Below are 10,750 nucleotides of genomic sequence, written 5' to 3'. Positions count from 1 at the left end.
TAGCCACCCTCCAACCACCCTTACCTTTTCTGGAGGGTGGTTTCCCTGGGGAACAGTGGCAGGCTGAGGCAGTTGGGAGTTCTCCTCTTAAACTCCCCTCCTCCCTGCCTTTCTCCTCCTGTGCGGCTCTGATCTCCGGTGGGAGGAAGTGACGCGCGGCACTCACTTCCTCCCAGCCGGCTGACGAACAGGAAGGGGCCCGGTCGCGCTGTTTAAGCGTAACAGCGCCCGACTGGGCCCCTGCTGGCACATGTCCACCGGCTGGCCCTTAGTGCATGGGCCACCCGGGGGCCCTCTTTAGCATGCGGGATGGTGCGGCTCTGTGCAGCCGCACCACCGGGTCCAAGGGGGGCTACCCAAATCGCGGGGCCCACGGAGCAGCTGCTCTGGGCCCCCCAGGAGCAACTGGGCCCGGGGCAGCTGCCCCGTTTGCCCCGCGCTAAAGACGGCCCTGCATGGTCAGCATTACGTTTTTCAGCAATTTGAGCTACAGTATCTCTTATGTGTGATCAGACCAGACAGGCTTGCCTTCACTCCCTATGTGCATCAGTTCACCAGTTGTCCTTACTTGCACTATTCTTGTTAGATACTAACCACTGCATACTGAAAACACAAGACCTGCAATTTTGGAGATGCTCTGACCCAGTTGTCTAGCCATTAATATTTGTCACTTGTCAAAGTCACTCAGATCTTTTCGTTTGCCCATTTTTTCTGTTTTCAACACATGAAATTCAAGAACTAGTTGTTCACTTGCTGCCTAATATATCCCACCTCTTGACATGTATCAATATAATCAATGTTATTCACTTCACCTGTCAGTGGTTTTAATGTTGTGGCTGATCAGTGTAAAGTTTTATCTATAACATCCAAATTGTGAAAAAATCACCCTGGCTATTTAGTTAGCTCAGCTATTTTGATCAATAATGTGTATAACCTCTCATACACATATTAAAGGAAGCATTAAAAATATATATATATAGTGTTGAATTATATGAGCTGAAAAATAGGAATGTCTCTCATGTCACTCGGAGCAAAACAGTGAATACATGAATACAGGGTAATATGCCATTTTCCAATTATCTATATTTTACAAATAGATTATATTTTTCTGTAGTAATGTCACTAAATTACTGCAGGCCTGAGTGACACCAGGTGCTGTTCTTTAGCCTCGAGCACGATCGCTTATTCTGTGCTGTTCTCACTGCTCAGTCAGCTCCGTGAATTGGGGCTAGAGACGGCTAAGGCTCACAGAGTAGACCAGGTGGGAAGAGCAACACAGAGCTCTAGGGGCATGGGAGAATTGGGAGGAGGGCAATCTAGAGATCTGTTCTCACCCTCTGCTGGGTGCCAACCTGGTGTTATGGCTCTAGGTTCTCTGGACTGTTCGAGCATTTCCGTAAGTTACCTCTGTAACGCTCTGATATTTAGTTTGTAGCTCACAAGTGCCACCAGCAGTGGGTTCACAATCGAAGATCTCCTACGCCACCAGGTATAGGTATGTTCCCCTCCCTGGCCCAAGGTAACAAGAGGGAGGAGGGAATAAACTTGTATTATTTTTTTTCATAATAATAATAAAACCAACAGGCCGTATCCCACACTACATTTATTACACCTAATCACTGAAATCTTAATACATGCACACACACATACACTGCTTCCCCTACACACACACTCACAAACATGTTGTGTTCCCTGCACACAGATAGTATCCCCGACACACACAATACATCCCCTACACACAGACACACACTGCAACCACTGCACACACTGCGTCATCTGCATTGCATTCAGTGATATAGAGGAATTTTGATGAGTTGCCATACCAGGTGACATCAACCATAGTAACGCCACTGGTTTACTGTACGACTGTGGCATCACCAGCCTGTGAGCGTCCTCTACAAACTGCAGCAACCCTGCCTGGGGTAATCACTTTGCAACCCTGTCTAGGGTAATCACTCTGCCACTCTAGCTGTGGGTAATCACATAATGATGCTAAAATACAAATATTGTTTTTACATACGTATTTGTTCACTACAGTGTGAAATGTTGGGAAGTAAGTGATGTTTTCAATCTAACTGTGTTAACCTAACGTTTGATATTCACTTTAATTAAACCATTAATTCTTAAAAGAACACTATAGTGCTGTTTCCTGAGTGGACTAGTAACTCAGGAGAGCTGGCGGTTCCTATGCAATGCAGCTGTGCAGTGCAATTCTATACTTAAAAACCAAAGAAAAGAAAATGTTACTTGCGCTTTCTCCTTAATCCCTATGTATATTTAGACAAATGGAGGTCATTTAGTTGCTCCAATGGCCATTGGAGGGAATGCCCGCCTGCCAACGTCAAGGCAGACCCCCCTAAGCGGGTCCTAACGCTGACCCTTCAGCCTGCTTCCTTGAGCTTCTGGCAAAGATATCTCTAATGAGACAGAAAGGGGTATTTTTTATATACACCCCTATACTTATTAACCCTTAATAGGGAACACATGGGATGCCTTGACGTTGGCAGGCGGGCATTCCCTCCAATGGCCATTGGAGCAACTAAATGACCTCCATTTGTCTAAATATACATAGGGATTAAGGAGAAAGCGCAAGTAACATTTTCTTTTCTTTGGTTTTTACTATATATTGGGGCTGATGTGTATTGTAGTCATTGCTGCTGGTCCCAGTAGTTATGGGACTAAGCGCAGGACTTCTCTTTTTGTATTTGTATTTACTTTGTATCACACAGCCTGGTTACAATGCTGCTGCCCATCCCATGTGTTCCCTATTAAGGGTTAATAAGTATAGGGGTGTATATAAAAAATACCCATTTCTGTCTCATTAGAGATATCTTTGCCAGAAGCTCAAGGAAGCAGGCTGAAGGGTCAGTGTTAGGACCCGCTTAGGGGGGTCTGCCTTGACGTTGGCAGGCGGGCATTCCCTCCAATGGCCATTGGAGCAACTAAATGACCTCCATTTGTCTGAATATACATAGGGATTAAGGAGAAAGCGCAAGTAACATTTTCTTTTCTTTGGTTGTTACTATATATTGGGGCTGATGTGTATTGTAGTCATTGCTGCTGGTCCCAGTAGTTATGGGACTAAGCGCAGGACTTCTCTTTTTGCAATTCTATACTTAGCTCATTGGCTAAGAATGATTAGCTAACAAAAATGGTTTGACCATACAGCCCAATATGTGATGCCGTGGCAGTGGGAGTTGATTGGTGGCATCACCATCATTATTTTTATGTATTTCTGAACAGCAATCGGTACACAGCATTGAGGGTTTCGTTCTTTATTGATATTCTAGCTATGTATCCCATATTTCCAATATGTTATGTTACTTATTTAAAAGTACAAAAAAGTCCTGGCAATAAATGCATAGCAAAAATATAGAATTTAAAAAAAAAAAAAAATATGCAGATTTTAAGTGAAACTGATTTTTTTAATTAAGAAAAAAGAAAACCAATAAATAATAAACCAACGTACAGGTTGTTCTTTACAATTTCAAATAAAATAATTATAAAACTTATCCATATTGTAAATTGCTTTTAACATTATGAGTACACATTAAATGTGTTGATTTACCACAAAATCTAAAATGAATCACAGAACACTAGCATATTAACATTTAGTCTCAAAACATCTCTGCCCGCAACAAAGATGGCGGCCGCGCATTCTGTGACAACGAGAAACGTCATCACGCAAGGCAGTCGGACAGCGAATGTACGACGTCTTCGAGGCTACGGACAGCAGGATCGGTTATCGATTGTTAAAGAAGTGTCCTGTTCTGTGCCGCCTCGGATTACAATAGCGATATCCCGGCCCCCGGGTCAGTGTGGGCCCTGAGTGGGAAAGCTCCGGGCGGGGAGCCAGAGGGAGAGAAGATGGCGGCTGCTCTGCTGCTGGGGCCGGGGATCCTCCTACTCTGCTTAGTGCTGGAGGCCGCAGCATCGGACACCTCCTGCCCGGCACCGTGTGTGTGCGAGGGGAGAATGCTGGACTGCAGCAGGAGGAGACTGGGCCGACTACCCGCAGCTCCCCTGCCACAGGGCATCACCAGCCTGTGAGTATCAAACTACTGCCCCCCCGTGTCTGGGGTAATCACTGCCCCCCCCCCCCCGTGCCTGGGGTAATCACTGCCCCCCCCCCCCCCCCGTGCCTGGGGTAATCACTGCCCCCCCCACCCCCGTGCCTGGGGTAATCACTGCCCCCCCCACCCCCGTGCCTGGGGTAATCACTGCCCCCCCCACCCCCGTGCCTGGGGTAATCACTGCCCCCCCCACCCCCGTGCCTGGGGTAATCACTGCCCCCCCCCCACCCCCGTGTCTGGGGTAATCACTGCCCCCCCCCCGTGCCTGGGGTAATCACTGCGCCCCCCCCCCGTGCCTGGGGTAATCACTGCCCCCCCCCCGTGCCTGGGGTAATCACTGCCCCCCCCCGTGCCTGGGGTAATCACTGCCCCCCCCCCCGTGCCTGGGGTAATCACAGCCCCCCCCCCCCCCCAGCCTGGGTTGTAAACACTGCCCCCCCCCTGTCTGGGGGAAAACACTGCCCCCCCCTGTCTGGGGGTAAACACTGCCCCCCCCCCCCTGTCTGGGGGTAAACACTGCCCCCCCCCCCTGTCTGGGGGTAAACACTGCCCCCCCCCCCCTGTCTGGGGGTAAACACTGCCCCCCCCTGTCTGGGGGTAAACACTGCCCCCCCTGTCTGGGGGTAAACACTGCCCCCCCCTGTCTGGGGGTAAACACTGCCCCCCCCCCTGTCTGGGGGTAAACACTGCCCCCCCCCCTGTCTGGGGGTAAACACTGCCCCCCCCCCTGTCTGGGGGTAAACACTGCCCCCCCCCCTGTCTGGGGGTAAACACTGCCCCCCCCCCTGTCTGGGGGTAAACACTGCCCCCCCCCCCTGTCTGGGGGTAAACACTGCCCCCCCCCTGTCTGGGGGTAAACACTGCCCCCCCCCTGTCTGGGGGTAAACACTGCCCCCCCCCTGTCTGGGGGTAAACACTGCCCCCCCCTGTCTGGGGGTAAACACTGCCCCCCCCCCTGTCTGGGGGTAAACACTGCCCCCCCCCCCTGTCTGGGGGTAAACACTGCCCCCCCCCCCTGTCTGGGGGTAAACACTGCCCCCCCCCCTGTCTGGGGGTAAACACTGCCCCCCCCCCCCTGTCTGGGGGTAAACACTGCCCCCCCCCCCCTGTCTGGGGGTAAACACTGCCCCCCCCCCCTGTCTGGGGGTAAACACTGCCCCCCCCCCTGTCTGGGGGTAAACACTGCCCCCCCCCCTGTCTGGGGGTAAACACTGCCCCCCCCCCCTGTCTGGGGGAAACACTGCCCCCCCCCCTGTCTGGGGGTAAACACTGCCCCCCCCCCTGTCTGGGGGTAAACACTGCCCCCCCCCCTGTCTGGGGGTAAACACTGCCCCCCCCCCTGCCTGGGGGTAAACACTGCCCCCCCCCTGCCTGGGGGTAAACACTGCCCCCCCCCCTGCCTGGGGGTAAACACTGCCCCCCCCCCTGCCTGGGGGTAAACACTGCCCCCCCCTGCCTGGGGGTAAACACTGCCCCCCCCCTGCCTGGGGGTAATCACCTTCCATGGGGTTTAATCACCCTGCCACCACCCCTGAGTTTTAATTACCATATCACTCTGTCTGGGGTAATCACTCTGCCACCCACCCAGTGTGTATAATGCAAAATTAGCAAGTGTAATTCCAGTTCTCCACAATTTCCCTTTTAGCAAATAAACTCCATCACATTGTAAGTTAGGTTTACTTTTGAACTGGTGCGTGCCCCTGTATAGATTTGTAAGCTATATAGTGAAGAAATCTTGATATTTGGTATGTTATAATTTACAAGTGTTATTTGGAAGGGAAGATATTACAGATGATAGGTATACATATGTGTCTGTCTGTGTACTGCGTGTCAAAATAAGTATTTTGCTATTCTTTATTCTATATAAAATATTGACCCCCCTCCTTTTGTAACAATTATACTTTTTTGTGTAACAACAGTTTGATCTACCATAGACACATATGTATTCTGAATATACCCATTGTACAGCGTTACAGAATGGATTGGCTCTTTATAAATAATAATATGAGTACAAAACTTCATGGAACAGCAATACATAATTTCTTGTATATCCCTGTATAAGACATATCAAGTGAATTGTAATGATTGGATATGTACATACAGATAAAGGAAATGTCCTAAATTGTTATCTGCCCTGGGCAGTACACTTTCATGGTACAAACAGGAAATCATCAGTATGTGATGTTAAGAGTACATAAACAAAGCCATAGGCTGCTAGGATATTTTTATTTTGACGTACACACCTCAAACAATTAGATGTGGCAGTTTTTTGTTCTGTAAGTTTTTTCTTAAAAAACACTACTCTGTACTGGTGACCTCCCAGTGTTCCACTATTTATTCGTTTGTGCAACACCAACAGGATGGGAACAATCTGCAGCATTTGTATACTTTAACTGTGTTGCAGGTCATTGCTTATTAGCACAACTTGGTGTGTTTTTTTTTTTTGTTTTTTTTTAAACTATAATTTTTTTAAATTGCCAACCAAGTATGAAATATAATACTCAAGTCCAGAATCTGAAACTGCACGCTCTAGTTGCTAAACTTTGTTCTTAAAGGGACACTATAGTCACCAGCACAACTACAGCATAATGTAGTTATTCTGGTGAGTATAGCAGAATAACTACATTATTGCCCTTTTCAGAGAAAATGCAGTGTTTACATTGCTGCCTAGGGACACATCCAGTGGCAGTCACTCACGGACACTAAAGGTGCTTCCTGGGCCAATGCTGTACAATTATTATCTTCATGGAGATGCATTGATTGGCTCAGATAGTCAATTCTGATCATCTCAGCCAAGGAGGTGTGGCAGGTGCGGATACCACATCGGCCGACGCAGGGATAAAGGTATTTTTTTTTTACTTTATTTAGAGGGGCTGGCCACCTAAATAGTGTTCTTAACACTATAGGGTCAGAAATACACGTACATCCCACTCACCCACCAACGATATGAAAGCAAAGTAGGCCTCTGTCATTTTGGGCAGGCAGATGCCTACTCTACATTGCTGCCGACTGGCACCAGCGGCACCCCCATAAGGTGCGCTGGCCCTGAGTAGCGATCCGGCGACCTATGCCTGCATGCCCACAGAGGGCTCAGCGTGCCAGCTGTGGCATGCGTGCCATAGGTTCACCATCACTGCCTTAGTTTTTAGAATAACCATACTTAAATGTAACACAAACTCAATTATAATTGTATATAATCAAAATTAAACTAAACAGCAATACTATCATGCTGCGTAGACTTATCTTTTGCTACCCAGTGTTATATAGTTACTGTATAATGTATAAACGTGTGCTTAGCACATGTGCCAGGGACTATTCATCAAATGTACATGCATTTAAATATAATCACGTACAATTATTTTTGTGCTAGATTTAAAGCTGAATATTCCATAGGCTTTTTATATTGCATATGAAAATACATATGGCTTCAGTAAATGTCAATGGGAGCTCTCCTGTCGCCTGGTATTGAGCTTTACATAGATGCTGAACTGTTTATAGTAAAACATAGCAGATCCTTCTTTGCTTCCTGCAATACTATAGTTGACTATGACCATGCTTTATTACTGAATAAATTTCTTCGTTGTAAAAAAGTTATGGTTAATGATGAAGTAAATTGTCTCCTTATTATGTCCTGAGTGGGGGGGTTGGGTGGGGGTATGACTTGGGGTGCAAGGGAAACTGAATATTTGTCAAACCACATGAAAAGGTAGTGCCTTTAACTACAGATTATTTGCACCATAATGACTAGACTAGAGTAATATATACCCCAGATGTTTTCAAACTACAGTTTATACTTTGTCATTCTATTACCACTCTAAACGTATGCAAAGCATCATGGGATTTGTAGTTCTATACCATCTGGGGATTTACCTTTTGGACACGCCTGATGTAGGTTATAGTGCATACTGTGTTCTTATAATTTAATTGTGGAGCGCTATCTTTCAAGCTTTGAGAAATAATTAATATAAACTCACATTGTTATTTAAACTATTGTGTAATCTGTGTGTGTGTGTGTGTGTATATATACACCATGATTTGATTAACTGAGAGATTTAAAAACTAAAAAAGGATAAGTTCTGATCTTTACCTCTATATGTATATACTTGTGGGCCATTTCCGAAACTAGTAAATTGATTTGATTATCCTAAATATATGGCGAGGAAAAAAATGGAACCTACATAATTTGGGATTAGTAGGAGACATTGCTGGCGATTAGCATACATTTGCTTTTATTTGATAAGAAAGAACCAAACCAATTTACTGATTGATTGCCTCTGCTTGAAGTTTTCTACTTCATTATTTTTGTAAACTGTGTTGAAGGCTTTTACTAAAATTAGAACAATAGCTTTTATAAGTTCAACTTGTTCCAAGCCTCGCTAATTGTCTGCGCAATTGTCAGTACTTGCTTCTAAGAAGGCAGTTTATGTAAAGTGATTTGGATAAAGGTAAACTTGAAGCTGGTGAAAATACAGCTGTTCTGTTGCAGCAAAAAAAGAAAAACCTTCAAGTTAGTGTGGGCAGCACATATCATTTCTGTGTGTTTGGCAGATGGGACAGCAAGATTTTACACGTTAACGTTCTAATTCTGTCTCTGACAAGCTGTCATTCTCTTTAAAATTGCTTTTTGTACCTGTAAATATCTACCAATGATGGGCCACAATATTTCTTTAATAAAAATTAAGTGTGTGTGTGTGTGTATATATATATATATATATATATATATATATATATATATATATATTGAAATGCATTTATTACATGGGTCTGGTGCAGATACTTGGAGTGTCATTTTGTCATTTGCTGGTCCTCAACATCAGTAAGGCCAATGTACAAAATACATTAGGTATTGCTTGTTACACAAAAGTTTACAGGGTTGTTTCTTTTGTTTAATGATTAACGTAGATAAAGGAAATAAAACACAGTGAATTAGAATGGTTTAGACAATATTTGGATAAAGGTGAAGTGCATTAGCTGTGTTTTTTTAATTTATTTTTTTATATAACAGAGGTTTGTACTGGAGATTTTCTTTTAAATTGTGTTTTAATTTTTTGACCATTTCTAGACCATTGTCTACTTTGTCATATGTTAATATTTGCATGGCCTGTAAGCAGCACTAAGTATTTCCATCTTAAATGGTTTATTTAAAAGGACCCTATATTCACCAGAACCATTGCAGCTTAATGTAGGGGTTCTAGTGCCGTATATAGCATCTCTGTGCAGCCTTAGCACTGTAAACACTGACTTTTCAGAGAAGCACCATGCTCCTCATGTAGGCACTGAACATTCCCCATAAAAATGCATTGATTAAATGCCTATATGTGAGGAGATGATGATTGGCACAGCACATTTTTTTTGCTGCACATGCGCAATAGCCTGCCAATGCTTTACTATACTTTACAGCATTGGATTGACTGAGATCAGCAAAATTGATGATCTCAGCCACGCAGGCGGGACCAGCTGCGCTGAGACCGGCATGGCATGGGAGAAAAGGTGAGTGCAATCACCTTTAACTATTTAACAAATCTATAATGCACTGATTAGGATTAGTTTATGAACACATTATCTCTTAGGGTAGAGTAATTACATCAGTTTATTTTTTTTAAAATTAAGAAACCTGTGTTTAATACATTTTGCCTTATACCTTGCTAGTATGAAAATGTTTTGTAAGTGGGCAGCAATAAACAACCTGCTTGTTTGTTTCAGTGAAGGTAAAATTGGTTTCCTTACAATCAAATTATGCATCCGTTGTGCAGAGTTATGCGAGAATTAACTGATTTTTATTTTCTGTATTCAATTATTAACAGTCTGATTTTATGAACATGATACAGAGTACTAGAGGGCTCATTCACAAAGCCAATATAAGACTTCAAATTTTGGATGAACAAAAACTCATATTTCCAATACCTCATATACACCATTCATCTCTCTTATGAGACACTCAGTACAACCTATGGTGCCCATACAACATGCAGAAGTATGTGACAAAAACCTTCTCTATGTGTGAATGTAGTTAGGGCTCTGTCTATCTATTTAAAAAAGAAAAAGAAAAAAGAGCATCACATTTAATGTGAGCAGAATGTAAAAGACAACTGTTAGTAAATCAAGTACTTGTAAATAAAGAAAGTGGACAGTGTTTGAAAACTGACAGTCTTGATGGTCTTCATTGCTTTATTCCCTGTACAGAAGTTATTAAATAGAATATTGCATATAATTCACAATGGGGGATAATTCTCAAAGTGTTCCTAAAAGTGATTTTAAATTCTGCCATTATTTTGATCATATTATTAGTGTTATATCAAAATGTGACTTTTTTTTTTTCGATAATACCTTACACCAGTTTTCACAGAAATATCCTTTTCACAAGACTGCCAAATTTAGAGTGGTGGAAAACAAAGAAAACAGTGAAACAGATGTTGCAAAATTAGTTGCCTCACTGAAAAAATTGAGTACCTTACATTCTAAAATGATAGTTAGGGCATCACATAACAAAAAAACAATCTGACATCAACTGCAAAGATTTGGACTTGAGAAACCAAGATTAGTACACTGTTTGCTGTATAAATGTATAGATGTTTATGAGCTGCATTTCCCACGATGCTCATCCAGCCTTTCACATGATTGAGCATCCTGGGGAGTGTAGTTTTCACTAAATAGAAAATCTATAGTGCAAAGGTTAC

The 10,750-nt window shown here is 43.9% G+C and overlaps 1 protein-coding gene across 1 annotated transcript in view; it reads left to right on the top strand.

Annotated features, from left to right (window-relative positions):
• Positions 1-3,718: 3,718 nt before the first annotated feature.
• LRIG2 (leucine rich repeats and immunoglobulin like domains 2) overlaps positions 3,719-10,750 on the top strand; it is an 86,214-nt gene continuing 79,182 nt past the window's right edge. Inside the window, exon 1 of the mRNA XM_063450685.1 lies at positions 3,719-4,046. Coding sequence (XP_063306755.1) covers positions 3,868-4,046 — 179 coding nt within the window. The 5' untranslated portion in view covers positions 3,719-3,867. The remainder of the gene's footprint in view (positions 4,047-10,750) is intronic.

This window comes from Pelobates fuscus, chromosome 1 (genome assembly GCF_036172605.1).
Source record: "Pelobates fuscus isolate aPelFus1 chromosome 1, aPelFus1.pri, whole genome shotgun sequence".
NCBI classification, from domain to species: Eukaryota; Metazoa; Chordata; class Amphibia; order Anura; family Pelobatidae; genus Pelobates; species Pelobates fuscus.
Note: the sequence above shows the minus strand (reverse complement) of the source record. Positions and strands in the feature narration are given on the sequence as shown.